At 39.1% G+C, this 27,527-nt stretch overlaps 1 protein-coding gene across 1 annotated transcript in view; it reads right to left on the reverse strand.

Moving 5' to 3' along the window:
• Positions 1-27,527, reverse strand: part of OGDHL (oxoglutarate dehydrogenase like) — a 49,942-nt gene that overhangs the window by 7,797 nt on the left and 14,618 nt on the right. The window contains exons 5-17 of the mRNA XM_029963178.1: positions 26,447-26,601; positions 23,651-23,797; positions 22,949-23,039; positions 22,258-22,437; positions 21,750-21,878; positions 21,186-21,365; positions 20,773-20,925; positions 19,420-19,522; positions 18,670-18,798; positions 16,746-16,896; positions 13,441-13,568; positions 4,678-4,856; positions 956-1,027 (exon numbers count right to left, since the gene is read on the reverse strand). Of these exons, the coding sequence (XP_029819038.1) occupies positions 956-1,027; positions 4,678-4,856; positions 13,441-13,568; positions 16,746-16,896; positions 18,670-18,798; positions 19,420-19,522; positions 20,773-20,925; positions 21,186-21,365; positions 21,750-21,878; positions 22,258-22,437; positions 22,949-23,039; positions 23,651-23,797; positions 26,447-26,601 (1,797 nt within the window). The remainder of the gene's footprint in view (positions 1-955; positions 1,028-4,677; positions 4,857-13,440; positions 13,569-16,745; positions 16,897-18,669; positions 18,799-19,419; positions 19,523-20,772; positions 20,926-21,185; positions 21,366-21,749; positions 21,879-22,257; positions 22,438-22,948; positions 23,040-23,650; positions 23,798-26,446; positions 26,602-27,527) is intronic.

The raw sequence follows: 27,527 nt of genomic DNA on the forward strand, positions 1-27,527 counted from the left end.
TTGTGAGTGTACAGTTAACTGTCACTCTGCCATTTTTGGTAGGTGTTCTATCCTCTTGTTTTATTATATTAATATGCTTTATGTTTATATATCTTATTAATACGGGGGGGGTTATTCATAGCTACATATGTATATATTAGGTAAGCATATGTATAGGCACAATAATCTCTCTACAGATTGGTACAGAATTTAACCCAATTTCCCAGTCTGTGGCTTGAGCTCCTACCTTCTGTGATAAAGCTTATAGCTTGCTTAAGTAAGCACCTGCTGTAGTGCTTAAGTATAGTCAATCAAACAGGTCTTTACTGAGAGTAAGGTGACAAAAATCCTTTTTAGTTGAGGAGGAACATGATTTTGGAACTATCATTGCCTGAAGAGTAACAAAGTCAAGACCAAAACTGAAATATTCTTTTTTGTTTGTTTGTTTGTTTTTTAAGGCTTTTCAATAAATGCATGGCAGTGTTTATTAGGAAACCTGCAGTAGGGAAGTGGATGCCCAGCATCCTGGAGAGCTATGTACTTTCTCTGTAGAAATGAATGACCAACCTATGAAAGTCTTAGCCAAATCACAATTAGAAGTTGCTTATTTTCATGCTCCCAGCAGTACAATTTAGCTCCTCTGCAAAAAGCAAGGAATGGTCTCACTTGGCCTTCTTTAGAAATTGTCTAGAGACACCTATTTGCAGTACACACAGCAATATAAACAAGCAGAATCACTGGCCCTGAGGAACAGCCATAAAAAGATCATGCTGCCAAAGATTAATTGTATGTGACCTCAGCTTTGCAATGAAGCAGCAATACTGCACACTTCCATTACTTCTACTGGGATCAAGTTAATGTTACACCAAGCTAAATCTTAACCTGCTACACCTAGCTAAAAGGATGCTTCTTGAAAGAAATATCTCTGAGACATGTAGAGCAAAAAAAGGACGTGGCCTTTGACAAAGCTACTTACTGGATAGGCATCAGAGTCATCATTGCTCATCTGCAGAAACCTCTCAGGCCTGGCTGATGAATGCTCTGGACCCTGGTAAAGGTATCATTTAAAACAACATTAAAGAGCCAAATGAGCAGTTAGACATCAGTCTAGATCATTCACTGCATAAATACCTCCTGTCACCCTGGCAGCTCTGCTCCATCTTGCACACCTGCCCCCAGCAGCAGTGAGAAGCGAGGACACACCACAGGATGGGAATTCCTTGTCTTCTACTAATTCTTTTCATGGGAGATTAGGTTTAACATGTATTTCCAATGCTTTTACTAGGTTCAAGTAATTTCTAGCCTCAATAGAGCTGCACAGTAAAGACCAATGAAAAGGCAGTAGGTCCATGTGGGCACAAGAATGACCTTACTAATGCAGGTCAGAAAGGAGCAGGAGGAATGTCAGGAACAGAAACTCCAGATGGTTCAGTGTACTGCAGTGACTCACACTTCTTGCATGATGAACAGGAGCAAACACAAAGTTAACTGCTGACTACCTCTGCTATATTAGCAACAAAAGCAGACACAGGATCTCCCTCGTATCATTGTTCACTGTTCAGCACAGGACCAATTACCTGGATGAATGCTTCAGCTAAAATGGATCAAAATACGTATACACATTATCTGCCAAACTAACCTATGATTAATATCTGCTTCCTCAAGAGGTATTTTATGTTCTGTCATTACTGAACATGCACATCTGCTGTCTCACCAGCAGTATCCAAGGTAATTTCTTGAAGTGCACCAACATTGTTATATCCATTTTGCATTAGCAAAACATGCATGCTGGCCACAGACAATATCAGGAATAAGGAGTGTCACAGAAATCTGTTATCTTCCTTTCTATATGTCCTTGTTTATAAAGGATGAGATGAACTTGTGAGGAGTATGAGAAGAAAAAAAAACAGTGTTTTCATATATTGCTAATACTGACAGCCTTTTTTTGTTTAAGTAACAGTTACTGTTAGGAAGGACTTTCATTTTGGAGACAGCTGTGAAGTATTTTAACCCAAAGACAAACTATTACACCTCTCAACCCTCCCTATGGCTCCTCCGTTCCAGATGTTCATGAAAGGATTTTTTCTTTATATGACCATCTCTCATCATAACTTCCTCTGTTGAAACCTTAACATATGATCTCCAAAATCAGTCATTATTTTGACACCTTGATTCAACACATTATTCTCTCTAATTCCAAGGGCAGGATTCCAGAGTCCACAGGAGGGCCACAAAGAGGATTAGAGAGCTGGAACACCTCTCCTCTGAAGACAGGCTGAGAGAGTTGGGATGGTTCAGCCTGGGGAAGTCATAGCCCCATGGAGACCTTACAGCACCTTCCAGTGCCTAAAGGGGGCCTGCAAGAAAGTCAGAGAGGGACTATTTACAAGGATGTGTGACAGGATGAGGTGGAAGGGCTTTAAGCTGAAAGAGGGCAGGTTCAGATTTGATAGGAGGAAGAAATTCTTTGCTGTGAGGGTGGTGAGGCACTGGCACAGGTTACCCAGACAGGCTGTGGATGCCCCATCCCTGGAAGTGGTCAAGGCCAGGCTGGGCCTTGATGAGGCTCTGAGCAACCTGGTCTAGTGGAACATTCTGTTGCCATGATGAGGGGGTTGAAACTAGATGGTCTTTATGATCCCTTTCAATCCAAACCATTCTATGACTCTGATTCACTCTACTCCACAGACTAAGGGAATTCAAAGGAAAAAACATTCTGCTGGCAACAAATGAGTAACATCAACAGCCAAGAACTGTGCCTTGTATCACTATTCTTCTGAAGTGTGCCTACACTTTTGAGGTGCCAAATAATCTGGTCACAGATGGGTAAGGACTTGGGAGCAAGGAGCCAACATGCAGAGAACTGTGGTGCACTGTAACAGTCCAGTATATTGCAATACCACTGCTCTATACATCTGTTTGCTGTAAATCAAATCCTGCACTAAGTACAGCCTACACATGGACAAACACAGTGCTCCACAAGCACACTGCATTCAATACACTGGAAACAGAGATGTTACCAGCAAATAATTACAGGAGAGACAGCGAGGCTTCCCTAACATACACACACAGACTGCCCCAGCAACAACCTCAATCCAGAGCCTCAACGTCCACATCCATCTTCGATGTCCCTGCTGACACCACCAATCAGACTGCCAGCAACTGCTGCATGGGATGGGGTAGGGTTTATTTCTACTGTGACCACCTATCCAGTGAGACCTACACTGAATCCATTAGCTACTTTCAGATGAGTCCCCAAGGAGCCATTAGGCTGCAGAGTCTTTCAATCACAGCCAACTTGCCTGTGAATGCATGACCTAGAGGTGAAGGGATCCATATCCCATTAGAATCCTTCCCCAAATCATTTTGTCCCCAACGCTGTAGCTATAGAGAGACTAACGCTCCTGTAATGGAAAGATCCTCTGGGAAGGCAACAGATTTCAACAGCCTGGTGGGATCCTTAAGTGTTCCAAAACCATCTGACATTAGTAGCAAAATAAGCATATTTCAGAAGACCTGTGCAAATCTTCACTGCCAAAAAGAAAGATTAAATGTATTGTAAGTAGCAGAGAATAGACCCTTCAGCTGAATGCTTTCCTGTAGAGGACCACACCTCCTGCTGAGGGCTCATTCAGGCTGTCCCTCAGGATTCAGTTAAAAAATTAATTTATCAAAACTCTTGTGAACAGCATCAGACCCTTTATTCTTTATGCACAATGGATGTGGAAAGCCATTCACAGACATGAATGCACCCCAGTATATCAGGACGGGGTTATAATTGGATGGAAATAAACTAAATTGTTTGTGAGAATGGAAATGACGCAGTTTGTGGTGGAAGGGTCTAGAGCATTTATACAGATGGAGATTGCCACTGTGGCACATACTATACTTCTCTTAGTAGGAAACTAGAAACATACATGCATCATGTATGGTTAATGTATCTGAATTCATGAAGGTTAATGTATCTGAAAAGGAAAAAATTAACCTTGCCTGACAAGATGTTCATGTAACTTTTAAAAATAATTTAAAAGATTTGAAAACCAATTCTACTGCTGATATAAATTTCATATAACATTATATACAGAGCATTCCCCTGCCCTTTCCCTCTAAGACACTGTCTAGTTCCTCCTACTAGCCACCAAAGAAAAGAGAGTCAACAGCTAGTGGAAACATTTTCCTTTCCCTAAAGAGGGAGATTTCTTATTACATCAAAGTTAATCAAGGTCAATTATTTTTGAAGAAGTTTTAAAGTTGCTTCATATCATTTCATTGCAAGAGGACTTAGTGCAGAGTTTACACAGACATACTTTATGCAAAATAAAACCAAGCGAGCACTCCTAGACACTCACATTGTACACTAAGAATCCAGCTTTCTAGGGAAAGAAGCAGTGTCTTAGGGAAAGATACCAAGAAAGAGAGAGAAAAAACAAAACACTGGGGGGAAAGTGGTACATGCCAATAAGGAGGATACAAAGCTAAGAGCTCAGAAATGTTTCTCAGGGTTTTTTTGTTCTTGCCTATCAGTCTAATCACATTTTTTTCTGTAACAATGAGGCAGTCCAACATGCTAAACAGCGCCTTCCTCCCCTGGGTTTCTCTCACCACTGGATCCCCAGGACACCTTTGGCTTTTACAGCTGAAGAGGAAGGCACTGTAGCCAGCATTTCCCTTCTGCATTTACCAGCCAGCAGCCCTCACCATTCCTTCCATTCCGTGGGGCAGGAGCAGGACGATCCCGTTGTGCCGGACCCACTTGGCCTGGCCAGAGCTGATGAACTGGTCTATTATACACTGTGCTGTGTTGTGGAAGTCACCAAACTGGGCCTCCCAGCACACCAGGGCGTTGGGACTCGCCATAGCAAAGCCAAGTTCAAAACCTGAGAACCAAACAAGCAGGAGAATTAGAAAATAAAGAGATTTGCTGAGAATTCGGTTCATTTCTCATTAAAAATAAATCCAAAATAAGAGCATGAACTGGATTTTTGTAGCCCTGTTATAAATCATGCTGTTTTCAATACTACCATTTCCATCAGAAAAATCGGGAAATTTCCAATCCCAACTCCAATCCTTCAAATGATTCCTCAAACATTTCAATATCATACAAGGTTTTAAATGAACAACTAAAACCCTCCCTCAGCTCCAACTTTTGAGTAATGTTTTCCTGAGAGCTCACTACTATCTTTTCCTGTAAAAACCCACTTACAGCCCATTACCAGTTCAAAAAGTTACTTATTAATTTTAATACTTGCACAGCCCTGCACAACACTGGGGGTTTTTCCCCCCTCTCTCATCTGCAAGTGCTGAACAAAATGACTGGTGACATCAATTTTCGGTCTACAGACAGGATCATAGTCTTCAGATATTCAAAAAAGCTTGAACATAATAGCTGCATGAAAGACACATCTGGGACTTGGATAAACAATCCTTTCTTTGGCAGAGTTAAGGACCCTTTGGGTCTCTGCCTCAGTGGCAGAGGAGACCAGAAGTGCTCTTCATGGAGACAACATCACTACTCCAGCTATGAAAACAGAAAGATGTGACCTTCTCCCTCTCTACTGTCTGGTGGTTTTGGTAGGAGGTAAATGCAGAAATTTCCCTTAACTTGTGCTGTTTGAACTGTAAATTCATCAGCTCCATACAGAGCAGAAGTGCCACACATTCCCAGTACTCAGCCACGTCAGGTTAACACAGCAGGACGAACACACTGCAGCAGGAGCTCAGATGTCCTGCACAGAGCAAGCTATGCAGCCTCTTGTCTGCTCCAAAAACTTGTCAAGGCCCCAAAATAACTGAAGGCTCTACCTCTTAAAGGCAGAAACAAATTATTGCTCTCCTTGAGAGACCTGCTGCAGTACAATAAAGCCCTGGTTCCATAACAGGACCTGAAGAAATGATTGGCAAAGAGAAAAGAAACCTAAACTGGTACTGCAACATGACCTAGGTAATTGATTGCTAGCAGCTCTGCAAAGGCAAAACATAGAAAACTATGAGGGTGTTTGCATGTGCTATGTTGCTTCTGCTGTGTAACTTTCAAAAAAAATGCAGAATTTGGTGTCAAGTCAGAACATGAAAACCTAGCCATGTGCAGAGTACCTGTCTCAGTTTTATAACCATGCTTACAGGGAAGGTTCCATAGTGAACATCTAAACACAGAAAATAAATATCTGATTGATAGATACGTTTTATGTTGAAGTTCTGCACACAATATAATGATCTGCCTTCAGATACAGAAATGCAATATGGGAAGACTCTCATTGAAGGTTACACCAGCAGAGCAACTAGCTTTGCTGTTGTAAAATTTTATTTAAAAAGATACAGTAGTGTGTGGTAACTCTTTCCTGACTGATTGCAAGACTGTAAAAAACCTCAGAGTGAGCTAACAGACTAAGATTTAGTATCTCTTTCAGCTTCTTTAAGACCTGCACATGTAACTGAAGTTGCAGAGTCCCATCCTGCTACCATTGATGTACACTGAACTCAGCCTCATGTTTTTGCTATGTACATATCACTGTAATTCCCATTTTTGCTGTTTGACTTACTGTCATTCAAATGCTGTTCCACAGCATGTTCTACAGGCTTGATAGCAAGACTGGGTTAGGCAAAAATGAACAGTCTCTGGTAATAAAATACCTGTACTGTTTAATTTTTCCCCTGACTCCCAGCCTGCCCCCACCTCCAAACACTCACAAGAGTAGTGTACATTTAATTAAGACAAAAATGTACCTAAGACTGGCATTTGGGATGCAGAGAGAAATCCCTTCATATCTATCTAGAAACTATGCATTAATTTGGGTTCCTTCTCTATTTCACTTACAGACATTTTGAGGAATACAGGACGAAAATAGCAATTTTTAAACCTCATGCTGTGGGTAATATTTCTTAGATCCAAAGGTGGCTATGAGCCAAAATACAATCATAAGTCAGGTTCCTAATATGCCTCCTAAATACAGTATATGAGTAAAACCCAATACCACTTTGTGACCATCAGTATTTTGTAAACTACAGTAAACTGTTGCAAAGCCATGAAAAATCCCAAAGCCATTGGAACCATAATTTCTGACTTGATCAAACCCACTATATGGCTCTGCCAATCATGAACTTCAAAAAAAACTCAGGCTAGCTGGAAGAGACAAGCTTAGCATCTTGACATTCTCCACACACAGGAGGCTACTGCAACAGGTTCACCATCAAGTGATGGCTGACATCTCTCAGATACTCATAATTTGTGATTTATACCCTGGTGACTGGAGGCTGCAGTCCCTCTAGGAGAGTCTCCCTTTGTGGAGTTCAGTGGATAAGAGAATTACTTTAAAGGGAACTGTAATACCAAAAAGATTATATAAGCAATATTAGAAAAATACCTAAAATACCTTTTAGATGGCCTGTCATTCCAGGCACTAAAAAAATTAATATATTATGAGATGGAACAACATGTGGCACATACAGTATATGTGCACATACAGCATACTTTAATGTTAGTGCAAAGTAATTGATTCAGCTAGGGAGTAAGATCACAGGATCAAATCAAACCTGTTCAAACCTTCTTTATCCTGTTTCAGTGTTGTTCAACGTTCACTTTTGTTTTCATTATCAGAGGGACACTGAGAGCTAAGCTAAGATTGAGGTCTCTGTGTGCTGGATGCCACAAACATATACAAGTAGTTTCATCCCTGAAAGTTTTACTGCAAAACTGAGGGAAGAGGGAGTGAAGGAAATTGAGAATTAATAAACATGTGGTTACAGAGAGTTTAAACTGAGTTGTTCAGTTCCATAAGGAAAATCCTCAACAAAACCGAGACTAGTCATGTATCGAGTAAGTCCCTCTGTAACACTAATATCAAGAACACCCTTCCAACACTTGTCATGCAGTTTTGACACAGGTCATCTATGCATGAAACTGAAATTGCTTTAGGTTAACTTGATGAGTACAGCTAAACTGGGACTGCTACAGGATTTCACTCTGCTGCTCCAGGAAGAGGCTCTTCAGCCAATGTCAGAATACAAACTTTCCTGGAACATTACTAGAGGGACAACTGCAGGACAAATTAACTGCAAGACAAATTGACTGCATGAGCAAAAAAGCAACAAGAGTTTCTCTGAGTTTATTCACAGAGAGAACAGTTTTACAGGTTGTTTTTATAGTATGGCTTCATAGCCTACTCCTTTGTAATTCCAACCCAGTTTTTTGCTTACAATCTCCATGACAAGAAATTTTGAGTCACTTGGCTTTTGGGCTGCTGATCTCTGAACAGTCCATCCATGTCTTCAGCAGATGTTAATGATCCCACCAAAAGGCAACTAGTAAGTCAGAGGCCAAAAGGACACTGTGAAGTCAGACAGGCCTTTTCTCTGTGAGTCACCATGACAGGTCACTACCACCAAAGAGGGCTTTTGTTGACGTGCCTTTAGCCTGGCTGCCTGAATGGCTTTTCCTTCAGAACATATTTTTGATATCTGGCCTCCTCATTTGTGTAATTCTATTGTCCTTAAAACAATGAAAACAGTGGAAAAATTTACACAACTCCTTCCATGCATGTTGTTCCCAAAGGTATCTGAAAAATAGATTTCCCTAGATAGGCTTGAATCCCATTCTAATTTTACACAAGCTTTAAGAGACCATTTCTACTGATTGGGTGACATGGTTGAGAAAATATGCAATATGTTCAAGACTTATTTGTGCATATGCTGCTCTCTGTAAGGGTGGGGTAATCTAGCTTTTAGAGAAGAACAAACTGAGGTCTTGATCACTCAGAGGTATCAGTAATCACACAGTGCTTTTCAAAGAGTTTGCAGCTCAGTGCACACTTAAAATTTGGTCACAGCACATACGTGATTTTACTCCATATACCAAAGACCACTGCTAAAATTCACATGCAAAAAAAGAATATAATTTCTCACGTCTTATCTTACTGCAAACTTTGTGCTAGTCTCCACAAGGTGAAAATGTTCTAGGTGAAGCTGCATCCAAAAGTGTGATCTTAACACAGATACCATTTGCAAGCTTTCTGACAGCCATAAAAATATCTGGGAAAATATATCCAAATGCAACCTATGCATTCTGATTAATATTTTGAAATTAATGTTGCAAATTTCATGGCACATGTGTCTGTGGTAAACACATTCTTTATATACCAGAACTCAGTTTTCCACCAGGGAAATGACAATGAGAGTTCCTAACATTAAAACTATAGCAATTGTAGCAGAATAGTTTTAACTCTTGAGAGACTAGGGAGTCTGACAAGAATTACTGCTCCTACCTGCATGTGGAGAAAATTGCTTAAAGAGTAAGACCTGAACTGCTAAACTAAGAAAAAATGCTGGTGGAAAGACACCTAGACAGATACAAGGTGAACAACCCAGGAGTAGTGAAGTGCTTCTCCTGAAAGAGAATCTTTGGGGCACCAAAGTCAAGGTCAGGGAAGGTGACCTGAGCTAGAAAGTCTCCACCACTCTAGGGATGGGACATGAACTGCAGGGGAGCAGGTTCCTACCCAGGCCTCTCATGAGGGCTCAATCTCAGACCAGAATAAAGAATTTTACAAAAACTGCAGCAGAGACCTTGCAAACTTTATTGTCTGTATCTGCAGAAACAAGAACTGAATATTTCTTCAGAATGCTGTGCGAATCTTGTGAGTTTAAGGGATTAACTCTTACACAGCTAGAAAAACGGGGAACAAGTTTAAGCTGTGAGGAAATCCAGTGTCGAGGCAACCAGGCAGCAAGACACAGCTTTCAAAGAATGACAGATAAGGAATATGCACACCTAAAGGGTGCTGGAGAGCAACCAGCCAACTCCAAACACCAGGCAGCCACTCAGGGCTCAGAGCACACCAGAGCACAGGGAACCAGGACCCAGCAGAGCACTTTGGTAAACTTCTAAACTGAGGAGGGAGGGGGAAGAAAGATACACAGCACTTGACTAAGGCTGCAAAACTAATGTTTTAATTGCTGGAGTTCATTAAGGTCCCTAGATGACAGACCTAGCAGAAATGCTTGTTTCTATTAGTCCAGTTCCTGCTGTGCTCCCTCGCTGTTCTTTCATCACTCTGGCACAGAAAGAAGTGTTGTCAAGCAAAGTGGCAGCTTACACAGCACAGTGTGCTGTGTTTTTCCCCACAGCACTTTTCATGATTGTCATAAGAACTGTAGGTTTTCAATTAATATAAGTAAGGCTATAGCTATAGCTTAATTCAATATGATTCCAAAGTGACTTAGGGCATGAAATGTTAGCTAATGGTTAAAAGGGCTTATCAGAGCAGGGATTTAATGTCAGAACGAGGAGAGTTACACAGACAGATTTGTGCTATGTTAGCAGAAATTCTAAGCACAGGGACTACAGACTACATGCATCCTTTCACAAATCCAAACACAGCCCAGGAGAAAGTGAAGGTAATACCCATCTGGTGGCTGACTCTATTAAACAGAGAGACTGATACCATCTTAGAACTCCATGCAGACACCATTAATTACTGCAGCCTGTCCTACTTCCTAACACAGTTTCTGACAGGTAATTGTATTTGCTATCCCTAACCTTAAAAACACACTGTTCTGACTGAGTAGTAATGCTACATATTTCATCCTAGGTGAGTATTGCAAAAAAAACTTTACACCAATACCTGTCCTCTTCCTTTCACCTTTTGCTTTAAACTTGACTTTTCCCCTTGAAAAAGTATCATGTTTCAAGAATTTCCTGAGCTATGCACTAGTTCCAATTCTATCTTGCCTGATGTTCCCTGGAAGTTCCCAGTACAGGATGCTACAGCCCAAGATCTCTCAGAGGCTGAATCTGAATGAAAGAATCACATCTCCTGGATAGAGAATCAACAGTACACAAGTCATTCTGAGGGCTGTAAAGAAAGACAGGAAATCCTTTCAAGTATTTAAAAACTGCTGAAGAGGTAGCATAGAGTGTCTCTAAGTTACTTTTGGTTTTCTCCTCTATCTTAATCAGCAAATATACTCAGACACACTTCGTTTGCTTAAATGACTTCACACGGCCATCATTTATACTTCCAGACATTCAGTTTCAGTAAAAGGGAAAATTTATAGCCAACTGAGTGGATGTGCAGCTAAATTATAATAATGTGGATATATCTAAAAATAGTAGACACAGGATTTCAAACAAGATTATCAGAGGTTGTTAAATACTCTGATGTAATGACCCAGGTACACACACTCCACAGCTTCCTGTACACAAACCATAAACAGCTGTCTGAACCACAAGTTAATAAGACTGCCTTTGTTTTATTTCAAAGTGAAATCAGTCTTGTCAGAGTATCATTTAAACGGAGCATTGACACCCCAGGTGTTCCTACACAGCTCAACAATAACTTGGTGCAAAGCTCACAGCTCTGAACAGATACCAGCTCTTGGCTTATGTGCCTGCCAAGGAAATAATCTGTAATTTTATCATGTTTAATCCATGTTTACTTAGCTCTCCCTCACAGAAAGTAAAGGAATTCCCCAAATGCTTCTGAGGTACTGCATGTTAACGCAGTCATAAAATAATTTCCTAACACATTTTCACCTTTCTATTCTCTCACAACTCTCCCAACCCCCACCAAATACTTCAATACAGTAATCCCAAACTGTTCCTTTGAACTGAATTATATAGCAGAAATAGCATTAGAGAAAATAAAGTGTTGGGGGGTTTGGTTCTCCTGAAGAAACAACTCTATGAACTGCAAACATGCACTTTTTCTTCCATGTACTAAAGAGGAGACCCAGTGATGCTACAGCCACACAGGTATCAATTCTAATAGCTCCTCTTTGACTGAGAGGCTTAACTAGAAGAGACAGGTTCACACACTGCTGCTCATCCCAACACTGTCTCTCTATGCAGACAATACACAAGAATAAACCTGTTGGAAAAGGTCAGTATGTAAAACCTAGCAAGGGAGAGGAAACTTCATTATAAAACCACTTCAACATAGAAACATAGCATTTTTGGTTTTAAAAAACCATCCCAACAAACACACAAAAAAAGCCACATCACTTATCAATTATTTCTACAAATTTCATCTCCTTTAATGCATCTCAGATAAAAGGGATTTAAAGTTCTTGACAGTTAAAAATATCAATATTATTAGTTTTGAAGAGCCTGTCATCCCATCTGCTGAAGCAGAACTGCACAGAAATGGTACTCTTGTTTTCAATGTGTGAACGAATCCCTATTTTACCCTACTGCTTGTATTCAATGAAAGTTACTAAATCAACTTTCACCTATTTTTTGCTGGGCAAGGTGGAAGGGGCAATAGTGAGCAGGATGAGATCAAGAAAGAGAAAGAAAGAGAGCCCACTTGGTTAATTTTTTAAAGAAGAGAATTGTGGCAATAAGAATTGCCCTTCAATATCAGCATATCAACACCAGGCTTCCTACTGAGGCGTAATTTTTGGAACAAAATCAGATTTCAACAGAAATATCCAGACCTTTGTCACTTCCGTTTGGATGTAAAAAAATCCCAAACGCAGAAACCTCTGACTCACTCATAAAATTCACAGCAACACAGTAACAGGCTCAAATTAAGAAACCCCAGAATACACTGTGAGAAACAATAGGAAATTGGAAACAATCATTCTCTGAAATTAAATTCTTGCTTTTTATCTATGCCAATTATTTTTCTCACATTTATACACATCCTCGCTTGCACTTTCCTACTGAGAGTTTACATTTACATGTTAGGGATACAAAAATGTGATTCTGTTCACAAGAATTCTACCACAGAACCAACAAAAATACCTAAAAAAAAAAAACCTCAGTTCTTCAGACCATGCTCCAATTATACAGTTTTATACCACTTTAATTTTTAAATTATTAGCAATAGGTAATATGTAGCATTGTAAAAATTATTAAGTAATCAAATATTTCCAGAACTTTGAAGCAAGCAGCTATCTATTACCATCCTTATCTACTAAAATGTTCCATCTTTTTCCTTCATGCAATATTTCATTATTTATCCATAGAATCAGTCACACTTTGATAAATTATTAGATGTATTTGTTTTGTGCTCCACATTCCTCTTGCCACCCTCATCATGTCAGAGTGAGGTTATCCATTCTGTGTGGCTGAAGGTAAAATAATTCACCATGATTAATGCTATCACTAACAAGAATTTGCTTTCTTGAAATAGCACATTCAGAATAGCAGTTCAGATAAGGCCAGGATGGATTTTTATATCTGTGTTACAAACTGTCAGTTCCTCCCCTTTTGAGAAAGTATCAGGTGCACATTCCAGCATTGCCAAGATCAACCACAAGAGATGGATGCTTTCAAGTGAATCCCAAAATTGTAAAATGTGGGGATGCTTAAGGGATGCCAGACCCTGGGAGGAAGAGCTTTGATACCTATTTCATATATAACCATTTGACAGCTTTTTTTCCCCACATTCTTTTCCTTGCTGAAAGCTCTGCTCCTTGTGCAGCAGAGCTATTAAAACACGAGCCCATCTGTCAGAGACATACCTAAGACCCCATATTCGGACAGGGAGCTGTTGCACACGGTGTAGGGGGCCTGCTGCTCCCACAGGTGATTCATGGGGACACACGTTCTCTTGTCAACTTCTTGGTCGTGAAGCACGTGATGGCGATGGCTGCAAAGAGTTTTCGAAGAAATTTATTAACCAAGCATAACTTTGGGCTTCAACAGAGCTGTTTTCAAAGCTAAAGCATCAAAGGTACGTGCAAGCCACACAGTTGTCTTTGCTAAACACAGCACCCTGGTTTGGTCCAAACCCATGTGAAATACAATCACATCTAAATACAAGTGCTGCACTGTAAGAACTTTCACTGACTATCCAGGCTTGTTCTCCAGAACTCGCAGAAACTGGAAATACCTCATCACTAGTAGAACCTGGGAGGAAAGGGAAAAGGATGGGGAGGTTGTTGCTATAAAATAGAATTATTAAAGTAAAAAAATGCAGAGGAGTAAAATTGTTATTTAAAAAATTTCATTCTTCCTCCCTAACAGAGAATCTAATCATTCTTTTCCTTAAAACAACTGTTGTTTGTCTTTTATGCAAAAAAAATAATATAATCTAATCTCAGCACCAAGACTCAAAGAAGTTGTATCCTCTTTCCTGGTATTTCCACTCACATGTACCATTTACAGTTCTCTAGAAGACCATTAATCAGCATTAGAATGGGGCACCGAGGAATACTACCAAAACAGAGATGACTGAAGTAATTACTGTAATCCATTAACTCTCTGAGCAGACTAACTGAGTGAATCACAACAATATGTCCAGCTTTACAACTGCTAACATAAGGACAGCTATTGTACTGGTAAAAATACTGTGCATTGTATAGCTGCCAACACTGAACTAAAGTCTGGATCTTTTTGTACTTCCCTTTGCTATAATGAAGAGTAGCAAAAGAGCTCTGAAATTTATTTAGAGGTCAACAACGTAAGGCCAGAACCTTGAAAAACAGCACAGGGAGGGAAGTAGATAGACAGGGGAAAATTCAGACACCAGGCAGCTGTTTGGCAGAAACCATTTTTGCCACTGATGTTTTGGTTTTGCCATTCAGCCAAAGACAGAAGGCCTAGATAGATGATAAGCTCCTTGAGAACAAAGTCTTGTGTTTACCTAGCAAGAGGTGATTAAGATGAGCATAGATGGACAGCCAGAAACATTCAGACATACAAGTCAGATGTGTGAAATTGTCAGGTTTACTGACATCAAAGCAGTACAGACTCAAGTCTCTCTCCCCTCCTTTCCTTCCCAAGAGCAGGCCTCCAAGATGAGAAGGGGCCAGGTGCTTCTATCTGCAGCTTTACCTAGCTTCTATCTATTGATAGTGTTGAGGACTGAAACAGGAAGAAACCAAGCCCTCACACAGAATATTGACAGAAAGGACTATTTTCTAGACAGCACTTCCCAAGTTCCAGAACAGTGAAAGCCCCCATCATGTTGTTTTCACTATGGCAACACAGCATCTTCAGTTCTTCCCAAATGCTAGCCTATACTCCCTCTTCAATTAGTCTCAGAGATTTGAGACATTATGTACTTCAAGGACTTTTGGGAGTGAAGAAGGGAGTTATTACAAAGAGAACATAAAATGACATAAGCTTTCTACATGTTTGCAATGTGCTTTTTTCCAATAAAAATGCACGAGTATTTGCAAATGTCTTCAGTTGTCAGGCAAGTTGCTCACTCTTATTATAAATGACAAAGAAACTCAATTACAGCTAAAAAAGAACAGCTTTATGTCTTAGATGTGTCTGTACCACAAGTTAACTTTTCTACCTATTCCTCTGGTGAAATGAGCTTGAATACAGTAGATTGAGCTAAGTCTTACATATTTCTATAGTGTTCTCTTCTGTTTAACAGAGTAGTTAAATACTACTTGACTTCTTCAGGTCCAAGGCATTTTTTTCATCTCACTCTTTATTGTCCAGTTGCCTATCACATTTGTAACAAAAATTCAAAATCTCACCATGGACTGGTATTTTGTAGATCCCACTACCCATCAGGCAAACTCAAAACCCAGCAGTAAAAGCATAACCAGGTTCTGTAAATCAAACATCTGCATATCAGCTTCAGTCCTGAACTTCACAAGAATTCACTGGAATGCCTTTTTACTCATTTTCTAAAAGACTGAATAATAAAATTCAGCACAGGAATCCTTAACTAGCCTTCACCAGTCTAAATACCTTTCTATCTGAACACTTTTTTTTTAAATTTTTTCCCTATATTGCTGTGAACATAACTTCTCTATCTTAAACATCAAGAAAATCTGGAAAATAGTTCTGAAAAATCCTCTTCCTCTAGTGTGAGAACTGGGAATACAGAGAATCAGTATTTGCAAGATAAGTCTACAGGTGTGCTAGACATGACTAAGCTCACACCTGAAATAGGCAGGCAAGTTGCTGATCAATGAACATGGATGTTCCTGTCCCAGGAGATGCTCACTTTACAAGACCATGGTACTGAAATCAAGGAGGATGAGAAGCTGGAGAGGGGGGAAATCTCCCGATTTTCAGTTTTGTTTTCAAATCTTGTCCAAAGGATTTTGTGAAACTGCCATGAGAATGGAAGCAAAAGGAAGAAAGCCCAAAAGATTGGGTACCAAATGAAGCTCAGCACAGAAAGAGAGAAGACAGGCACCCAGATTTATTTCTCTTTTCTGCAAGCATGCACAATGAAGCACAGTACAGCTGCTAGTTCATTCACCCCAGGAACTGGCATCACATCAAAGGCTTCAATTAAATACATCATTAACATTTTACTCCACAGAGAATCAGGTAAGGCAGCAAACTGTATACGTATTACCAAGTGATCAGATTCTGCCTTCATTCATGCTCTGTAGTCATTAAAAGTCTCAGCACAAAGGATCTTATTTGACTTTAAAAAGCCTTGCCAACTGGCAACATGTTTGTTCACAGGATATGCAAGTTCCAAGCAGCCACCACTGGAATGGTATTTAAAAGACTCCATCTCCTGCAGCAAGTCCCCTTATCTTATTTCTTAGCAATTAGATGGAATGCAGCTGAATTTTTTGTTAAAAAGCGGGGGAAAAAAACGTAATTTCTGCTTTTCAGCAAGAGAAGGAAGAAAGTATTTAAAAATATTTGTTCTACCTTAAATACTCTTCTTTAAAATGCTGTTTACAGAGACAGGAGATTTGATTATTCTTGACTGCTAGAACCTATAACATTCAGAATGATGCTGAACAGCCCCAACTTCCCCCTCCCTGCAGAAGACCATACTGTTTAAAAAATGCCCAGTTGTTTCTGTAAGTATAGGACCACATTCAACAGTACTCACCTGAAAGTACCTCTCTCCACATCCTGCCCACTTAGTCGGACATGGATCCCTTCCTTCAGGACAGAGCCAAAAGCCATGTACTCTGCTAAGGCCCAGTCAACAACCCTGTTCTTGGTCATTTCCAAGCGGGCTTTCAAAATCCGAGAGAGTCCTACAGTGGAATAAAGATCAGAACTGAATGGACCTACTTCAGAGAAATTTTATATTCATATTACATTCACTATTCTCCTTCCTCACTGGCTAACGGTGAGTTAAACAGAGATCCTAAATAAGGTCTACAAATTGTTTTTCTGGAACTGAACCGCTAGCAAAGTAAAAAAACTTTTTTCCCTGGTAACGGGTTGCATAAAGTTCATACCTTGTTTTTGAAGAAGAAAGTAAGATTGGCTGTGTCAGAAACTACTGAGGACAATTAAAAGACCCATGGTGAAATATTTCTTTAAGATTTATTTCCACATCTCTAACACCAAGTACTTTTTGTAAGAGACTGAAAATATTAGCAATTTGGTTTGTGATTTTTTTTCTTCATTCCTTTTCTCATTTTTTCTTGGCATTTGTCTTATTGGACTTTTGGAGATGTTATAAAGTGAAACAGGCTGGATTGATCAATACTATGAATATCATATAAATAGAAAAGTGTAGCAGCTTCCAACAGATTTTCAGTTGGTAAACAATAGTTGGTTTTTTAGTGAAGATTTTATAAGACCAACTTACCTTTTTAATTAGAATGTCTAATACTAAATTTTATTGGGTAACTATAATTTTTAATTCATCAGTGTCACAACAAAGTGCACAAATGTGTAGAAGAGCTTTAAAGTTTATCCATTAAACTGTATCTGCTCAACAAGCCTGCAACTGATAACTGGGAATGCCCTATCATCATTACTTGTGTTTAATTGTCCCAAAGGAACACAAACACATAGAACACCTATGGCAGACACACTTTTCTCTAGAGTCACCCATCAAGGAGAAGAAAGATTAGCTAGAGATTTTGTACAGAAAAAATCTCTTCCTCCTAAGTGCATATCCTACAAGCCAACAAAAGAAAAAAAAATCCCTAAAAGTGCCTCCGTATTTCCCCATGGAATGAACATGTTATTACTCCTAGTAGTTGCTAGATTTTAACCTGACCAGGAAGTAAAATTATCTCAGAACTCAGAAGTAAAAGTATCTATTTACTTTTTTTTTAATTATCTTTTACTCAGAAGTAAAAGTATCTCAGACAGTGTTGGGATTGCACAGTGAAAGAGGCACAGTTAGCTTCTTACTGAAATAGATGCCAAAGTCAGAACTGAATCTCTTCAGAACAAAAGCTAAGGTTTTTTGAAAAAAATGCTATATATATGCTATCATCAATGCTAAATGGTAAGTTGAAAGAAAAACTGTCAGAATTTGCCCACACAGTGTCCATTCAGCTGTACTAAAATTCAGCTCATAGTAGATCAGCAATGTTGCCAGGTCTGAGAAAGTCCCAACTGTATTTCTGAGCAGAAAGTCATCTAACTACAAGAAGTGTCTTAAGTGGACCTCAAATTACCTCAGGTTTTAGCATGAGAAAACCCCACTTTAATAATGCCTCCTGACACGGGTGTCTTACTTCCCAGTTAGTCCCACAGATATGCTGCATTTTCCACAAGGACTTGAAGAATGAAAGAAGGTATTTACTTAACGTTACAAAAAACTTTTACCGCCCTCAGAGGAAAATCTAATTTAATGAGGTATGGAACAGAAGTGATGTGATACTGAAAGAACATTATGCTGAGGACAAGCAGCAGGACCTTCACTGTCACATTTTTCTTATCCATAGAGTAGAAGAGTCAAAATAAAAAAGTCACAGGTATTTTCCTCTTTGGGAAAAGGCCCAGCAGCAATTTCTGTGCAGAAATACAGAAAAAGAGCAAGAGATACAAAGAGCCCAGCTGACCTGAGTGTATTTTGAAGTCTTTGACTGGCACTGAACTAGCTACATTGCCAATGTGAGTCAGCAGGTCTTCCGAAATGCCAGTGGGAGGACAAGACATGCTCTTGGGTTCTCCGTCCACATTAAAGAATCCTGGAAGTAAAAGTTTTGGTGAATGTTCAAGGACTGTTTAAGAGATATCTATATTATCTACAATTTATTTAAAAATTCACAACTCTTAAGTGACATTCTAAGCAGCAGACTAAACCTAGTTCTTCACCTTTCACTGGGAAACACAATAATTTTGGTTGTCTGCATGACAACATAACTTCATCTTACAGGCACACAATGATCTGCTTTGTTTCTGCTTTCACTCCCTGTGAAGTCCAACTATGTGGGCAGAGGCAGCCAATAAAAGGTATATGACACCTCAATCCCTCATATAAAAACAATAAAGCAAAAAGAGCACGAGACACACTCCTTCTTCTTGACAGCAGAGACAATTAACAGTACAGGAAAGCCACTTCTCTGTTGAACTGGGAAGACATCTTTTTCAAAGTCACACCTTACTTCACATGTTCTTTTAAGCAAAATATTTATTTCAAGTTGATCTGGAAGAATGCTATATTTACCCTTAGCAGGGGCTAATCAAAGGTCACGTAATTCCATTTTAAAGCAACATTATCTGATAAAATCCATTTAAATCCTGGATTATGGACTCAAACTAAAAGTGCACTCAGATAACACTAGGATAAGTGAAAGGACACTTCTTACCAGGCCAAGGTGAATCAAGCCAGTGCTTGATATGCAGGATCTTATTATCCTTGGATCTAGTATATGCTTCTTCACATATTCTATCATACTTTGCAATTTCTTCCTGTAGAACAAAAATCTTTTTTAAAATTGATAAACACAACACCCTTGTATCATAGAGGTGACACCTATCATTCAGTAGGATAACACATTCTCTAGATAAATTATTTAGTTCACAGGACAGGTGTTACAGAGGACTGTACCAAGAGCTGAAGCTGCAAGCATTACTCTAGAATGAGACAGAACTGAAGTACCAAATATAATTTACAGTCATACTTCTAAGATCAGAACCATTCAGCAATCTTACTCCTGGCTACAGAAGCCACTAAATACCAGAAAAGAACTTATTAGAAAACCAGTCTTTCTGGGAGAGTCTAGTTAAGAATCTGCTGGCCACCCCTGTCAAGGCAACAGATACAATGCCATAATCTGCAGAGGTAGAATGCCTCTGCAATATCTATGTTTCAGTCCAAAACCATGCTCAAGTTATTGAGCCACCTAATCTTTAAAGGCATTAACAACAATGCTGAGCTCAGTCTGTACAGCAAAACATCCAGGATCCATCCAGGATCCTGGATCCAGTCACCAAAGTCCATGTCACTACTGGCACACTCTTACAATGATTCAGGAAAGTTACTTCTGCATGAGCTGTGATCACTCCTGCAGATAACAGAATCCACCTACAAAAACTTTTTTCTTGATCTGCAATATCATGTCACTGCATAGTTAGCCACACCTTCTCAGAAGGTCCTTTGTTGCAGCTGTACTCTACACACTCATTTTCAAAAAGGTTAAGGTAAAGACCTAACCAGTCTAATGCAGGAACCAATCTTTACACTTCATCCTTCTGGAATACTTCATATGATCTCTGAATTTAGTTGAATTCTTGCAAGAAAATAAAAAGGATAAATTGATTCTATTGCATCACTGCTGAACAAAAGCCTGCCAAGGTTATCAATATGAAGCTACAATTATACCTGTGGGTGTCTTGCTGCTGAATCAAGAGTCTAGAAATGAAGAACAGCTGACAAATGCCTCTATTTTCCAATATTCTTATCTGAGCACCTTTTACAAATCTCAAAACTGAAGCAAATTTTTCTTATGCAATATGTATTAATTACTTCACAGTACTTTCAGTCCTTTTGTTACAATACTATTTTACATGAAAATCCAAACCAAATTCAAACACAAATTGTCAAAGGGTGAAGACTTCTCACAGTGAAAGGAAGGTTTTCAAGCAGACACCATACAGTGACAGTTGTGTCTTTCTACTGAACAGCTCCTTAGGTTCCCTTCAACTCTGTTGATGTGTACCTCAAACTCCTGCAGTGTCACAGTCCCATCTGCAATCAGTTTGTCAGCATATTTCTTCAGCACTGGCACCTGCTTGTGGATCTGTTTGTACATTAGAGGCTGGGTGAACATGGGTTCATCCATTTCATTGTGCCCTCTCCTACGGTAACAAACCTACAAAAGAAAAGATTGTTACTCTTGGTAAGGCAAAATGTAAAATGAAATCTTTCCATTTCATAGTTTTACAGATATTTTTAAGAGGTTTATGGTATAAAAAACACTTATGGCTTCCTGTGGGCCTGTTAGTTGTTTGCCTTTTTAAAATGAGGATGCTTAAAGGCCTTTAAAATCAAATGTTTCTTTTCTAAGCCACAGAAGAATAAGAGAGCAATACATAATGCACAGAATGAAAAGTTAAGAAAACCAAGACTTACCAAGTCAACCACCACATCTTTATTGAATGTGTTTCGCCACTCTGCAGCCACATTGCACACATACATCACTGCTTCAGGGTCATCAGCATTCACATGAAAAATGGGAGCATTGACCACACGAGCAACATCAGTAGGATATGGAGATGAACGGGCCATACGGGGGTCTGTGGTGAAGCCAATCTAAAAATGACAAAAACTTCTATTAAAATAATTTGGACACCTCCTTCTACTCTGGTTTGAATGCTTGAGGTTTGCATTTAATAGTAATTTACACAGCAGTAGCACCAGCTTTTCAGTTTGGCTAGCTAGCTTCTTTTTGCTCCCTTAAAAACAAACCAAAGCAAACCTAACCCAGTTAAGTATTACAAATTGAATTAAATAAACATAGATGATAAAATACTATCCACTCAGAGTCACTAGATACTACGATCATTTTCAGAAACACCCTAACCATTTTAATAAGCAGAGGGGACAATGCACTCAGCTAATAACAATCAAGAATAAAAAGAAACAGGAGAGCAGCGATTCAGCAGAAAAGTTATGGGAAAATGCTCTACTTGTTACCTGGTTGTTGACCACAACGTGAATGGTGCCATTTGTGGTGTAGGATGGGAGGTCACTAAGATGAAATGTCTCATAAACCACTCCTTGTCCTGCAAAGGCAGCATCCCCATGTAACAGTATGGACATAACCTGAGAGGGAGAATTAGACACACACATCCACACCTATATTAGAAACCAAAACTGCAATTTAAGCTTCTTAGCAGGATTTCTTTCTCCATATTTCTGTAGTGCTTATAAAATAGAACAGTATTTTTATAATACACCATAAATTTCTCTGAATTCTGCTGCCTTTGTTCAGTTTGCAAACAAAAGAAAGCTTTAAGTCTACTTTCTCAAGTCACCCTTGAGGTACCGTGTCAGAAACCTTATCTAGTTCAACAGGAGATATATCCCTTTTGTGGAGAAGGAAAGAAGGAAGATTCTGCGCTATGAAACTACTGGTAAACTATTTTCATTAAAAATACTACGAAAAACTACCATTAAATTTACTATAGTAAACAATTTTTACCTTTTTCCCTGCTGTATCCCCTCGATAAAACTGCTCAGCTTTTGTTTTCCCCTGCACAACAGGATCAACTGCTTCCAAGTGAGAAGGGTTAGCCATCAGGGACAGAGTGATCTTCTTGTTTGTTGTTCGGTTGATCCTCTCGTGGTACATTCCCAGGTGATATTTTACATCTCCAGATCCCTAACACACAAGATGCAATCACGATTCAGGAATGTCATTCATACCTGCTGCATCTGATCCGCTACTCCTAAAATTTGTGCCTCAGCCTGAACAATGCATCTAGTTAATTGCACAGCAGTATGCACTGTGGGTTTGACAACATAATTTCAAATTGGAACACTGCTCCTATTCTATTACCTTACTGTTGCCATGCAATGTTGGGTAAATACTTACAGAATATTGATACTCATTACATTTATATAAAACAAAGAAAGATGCTTAGAGATTATGAACTCAGTCTAACTCTTACTCATCTACAGTCATTCCTGAGATATTTTCTGCATGTTAGAGGTACAACATAATCTTTACAGTCATTAAGAAATTTCACCAAATCATGTTCCTCAAACTAGAAAAGAAGGCAATGCATTTCAGCAGCTGATAATGCTACTTTCATAATAACCATGACCAAACCAACTAAAAACTACTTTGAATGTTGACCTCTCTATACAGATCTCTTGAAAAAGCATCTCACCTCATCAGCTGCTTCAAGTTTGGGATCAAACTGACAGAAGATCTGCTCCAGCTCTTTTCGGATTACATTAGCCAATACATTCAGCCGACCTCTAAGAAAATTCCAGACACAGATATGTCTCAAAAATGGCAGTAACAGAGTCAACAGCATAAAACTTACAAAACCTACAAACCACCCTATCAGAAATTTGCTAAAGTTCACTTCAAACTTTTGAACCTGATACCCTTGATTCAACTCTTCTTCCAATCGCAAAGTCCCTCTGATGGGTTCCCTCAGATGTTCTATAATACCTTGCAATCCAAGTGAATTTTGTAGTTATCTAGCAGTCTTTATATTAATTATCTTAATTATTAATTAAGTCTTTATATTAATTTATATTAATAATTAGTTAAGGTAGACTACAAAAGTGAGTTCAATACTATTCACTAAGCTTTCCCACTTCCAGATGCTAGGCGACACCATGGTTGCTGCCACTTTTGTTTGCAGCTTCAAACTACACTGAGGAGAGTTTCTCTACCATTTACCTGTGAGGCCTGTAGCCTCTCACTGACAGGCACTTGTTACAGTTCTGTGTTCCCATTACTTGCTGAGATTGACTCTTGCTACCTCAGCTTTTTTAATATCAACTTTGTTAATAAAATTCTAGAACCTAAAACTTAAACACAGTGAGCCCATTTCTTAGGGTGTTTCCATTGACATTACCTATGAGGCATCCCCATTATAACATATTCAATTCCCATTTCACTGGATTTGTCAATGATGGTCTTAAGAGCAGGAATCATTACTTCACATCCTTCCAAACCAAATCTCTTTTCGGAAGACCACTTGCGAGCAAGGAAGTCTTCAAATCTTTGCCAAAAAGAAACACAAAAAAAAAGAGAGTGTTTGTGTTAAGATAATGTAGCAAATAGTGTCAAACATCTTTTAGCAAATAAAATTACACTGTTTTAAAACATCTGTGAATACAAGTTTTTAGGCCTCTGGTATTAAGTCACACATAGGGAGGAAAACACAGGAGAAATTAAGTCTTCTTTCTCTTCCATCTGAGAAGTATTTACTAGGACTTTGAAACAATTAAGAGTCTCCATCTCAGACCAAATTCACTTCCCAAGTTAAACTCTGTTCCCACGTACACAAATACTGACCACTGGGAAGGCAGAGTGACAGCAAAGAAGTCTCTCCTATGGATTGAAGAAAACATAGCAGAGAACCCGTATTAAATACTTGTGAAAAACTAGAGTAGAAAGCATGCCAATTCCATAGGTCCCATTCAATGGCAGGGCTCCTCAGACTGTGTGATGTAACAGTTGGGAGCTTGCCAAGAGCCAGGACAGTGGTATCTCTGCCTCAGCTGCAGCAGTGGAATGATGTCAATCCCTGACAGTTCTGTGTTCTCTCACTCTTTAATGCATTTGGGCCAGAGGCAATGTGAGCGGTTAAAAAGTACCTTTCAACAAATGTTGAAAGGATTATATGTTGTAAAGCTTGGAGATACAAAAGGCAAAGAAAATACATCTTCATCAAAGTAACTGTATTGGTTACATCATCTGTGCAATGCCTCAACTCATAACACTGCCATAATCCATTAATACTCAACTTATTCCTCACTTAGAATGCTGACATTTACCTCTTTAGACTGAAATCCTGGAGGCAGTGAAATGAGTTGTTGCCAAAAGACTCTCCTTAGCTCACCCATTAATACCTTTACAATTCAGCCATCCAAGCAACAAGCCAGATCCTCAGCTAAGGTATTCTGCAGAATCCCTCAGGAAAGTCTGTGGGACTATGCCAGTAAACTGGAAGTGGGGTCCCATGGGAACAGCAAGTCCTACAGGGTGAATCAAAGCAGTGTACATGCTGTTTTCCTCCTCTTTGCCAGTATTGGACAAGCAGCAAGTTCATTATTCGAGGCAAATTGCTACTGAGTGTGCAGAACTACACTATTTCACAGTCACATCTTGCAAGTCCCCCACATGCCACCACGAGGGCACAAAGGCTGGCAGCCCAGCCACTGTCACTCCACACATTCTGTACCCAGTGAGGAACACACCTCATGAAAGGGATAATCTGGACATGTTTGATTCTGCCCAGATCAGACTCCACATCAGGGTCTAACGTTTACTAATGCATATACAAAGGAGTTCAAAATGTACAAGGAGTATTTTACAGAAGGAAGAGTTAAAAATGAGCCTTGTACAATAACCTATCGGTAAAAATCACGAAGGATGAGAAATCCAACCTTAAAATTCAGTTTCAAGTAACTGAACTCTGCAGTATTTGGAATGAACACTTTTGAAAACAGTATTCTGGAGCAAAACAATGAAAACCTGCTTCACAAAGCCACAAGTCTCAAGAGCACAACCAGGTTTCTAAAAAATCAGATTTTTTTCCTAGATCATTTTTGAACCATAGAATAAAAAATGCACTGGAGAAAAGAGGATAGAAATTTTTGTAAAACTATTTCTCTTCCATTTTCAGGAGAGAATTAAATTGGCAGAAGATGAACATTTGGCTCCTTCATCCTACTAGAAATCCCAGATCTTTTCACAGTTTATGCACGAATAAAAGCACCAATTCTTGTCTTAAGATAAATGGAGGTGGTTCATATTGAGCACCTGTTAAACAACAAACAAACTTACTCAAGTGTAATATTCACTTGGCCATTAAGTTACATTTTTATTTCTGTTTAAATGAAACTTTTAACCAAACATACATTCTTGCTATAATATTGGCTAACAAAGCACCTGGAAAAAATATCTTTTGACACCTCCAATGAGCACTTCACTTTTATGTCTTTGAACATGGAATCTTAACAAAAAAATGTGCCTTTATAAATCTCTGACACTTGCGTTTATCAAAGGACATGCAAACTGTTTCGGATTGTAAAAACTGGAATGAATCTTGTGTCTGAGAAGTCTTGTTCTAAGGATAAGAGGATAATTCAGTCTCTGGGATCACAGCATTTCCACACAGATAGCCACAGTGGAAGTAATCAATAAGCTCTTTCCATATGTGCTCTCTTACACTGCAGAGACTAAAACTGCTGCTGCCAGGTCATGCAACAGTGCTGCACATCTTGGCACATCCCAAAAGGAAAAGGGCAGAAACAGGACTTGAAATAACATTCCAGCATTGTTCTGACCTCTATTTTCTGAAACAGGATACAAATCTTTAACACAGATCTATATTACTTGTCTGTTGAAACAACTTTTTCCCATTTTATTTCCTCAAGCCAATGAAAACATTGCCCAATATGCCACTAAAGGCTGGACAAACGTTACAGAACACAACCTGCCTTTTAAGATAATGGAATACTAAAAGTCACAACATAGACCTGGACACAGCTCACAGCACACGCTGTGCTTTGCTATCACAGCCAGGTTAACTGCACCCACCTGGGCTCCAGATCTCACTGACTCTATTCACCTCAGCAGTTTACAGGTGGCACCAGCTCCCAGCCAGCAGCCCCAGAGCAGTTTCCCAGCACCACCCCAGTACCTCATTGAGCGCACCAGCCTGGCCAACAAAGTCCTTTTTTCCTCGTTAGTAAACTTCATAATTCCCGGCGTCTCAAACTTCTGCCGGATCCACTGGCACTGCTCCACATCATTGATGAACATGAACTCCAAGCCAATGTGCTGGCAGTAGGTGTTCTAGGAAATGAAAACACCAACAGAGAAGCTTTAGGAGCTAATGGGCCACGAAAAAAACAAATACATTTTTTAAGTTATATTCTCTGTTACTCTTCTGAAAGCTATATTGTCATCTTCCTCTTCTACAGTATCTTCCCCACAGCAATTCTATAAGTGAATAAATTATTTTACTGAGTCTAGTTTTGTGCCTCAAAGCTTTCTCTACAAAGTAACAAAATTTTGAAAATGGAAGATTGTCATTTGGTGATGTATTCAAAGCAGGCCAATAAACCCACCTTAACTGGCACATTTCACCTAACTCAGTACTGTTCTTACAGGCATAGTACAGTCTTTTCTTTAGATACATCAGCAAAGATTTCCACTAATTTACCAAAATTTATCCTGTCTTTTTTAAATGTCACCTGAAATCAAGCAATAAAGACAGTGAGAAGACAAGTATGAAGTCTCATGCCAATTATCTGATAACTGTCGACTTTCAGAAACCTGGAAATCTGAAAAAGAATCTAAGCAGCTGAGAGCAGAGAAAGGGCAGGGAGAAATGCAAAGACACAACAGAAATTTTATCTCCTTGCTCATTTTTTAAATTTTCTTTTTCTTACCTTAAAAAGACTGTTTCATCAGAAAAAATGTTTCCAAATTACAAGTCAACAGAAGTAAGACCTAGTGTGAGTTTGAGACAAAACCACTGTGAACAGAGAGGTTCAAAATCACTCATACAGAGAGCAGTATGTGCTCTCTACTGCCTCTAAAAAGGAATTGAATGTTAACTTCAATTAAAAAAAAAAAATCCAAAGCTCTAGAGAGAAGAGGAAACCAGAGAGTTCTCTCTCCTTAACACGAATCAGTTCCTTGAGGCTTTTAGATTTTGCTATTGATTTTGTCCATTTATTTGCACATTGCAATTTGAAAGATTTTCTCTTGAAAAT

The sequence above is a fragment of the Manacus vitellinus genome, unplaced genomic scaffold (assembly GCF_001715985.3).
Source record: "Manacus vitellinus isolate BGI_N305 unplaced genomic scaffold, ASM171598v3 scaffold_54_pilon, whole genome shotgun sequence".
Classification (NCBI taxonomy): Eukaryota; Metazoa; Chordata; class Aves; order Passeriformes; family Pipridae; genus Manacus; species Manacus vitellinus.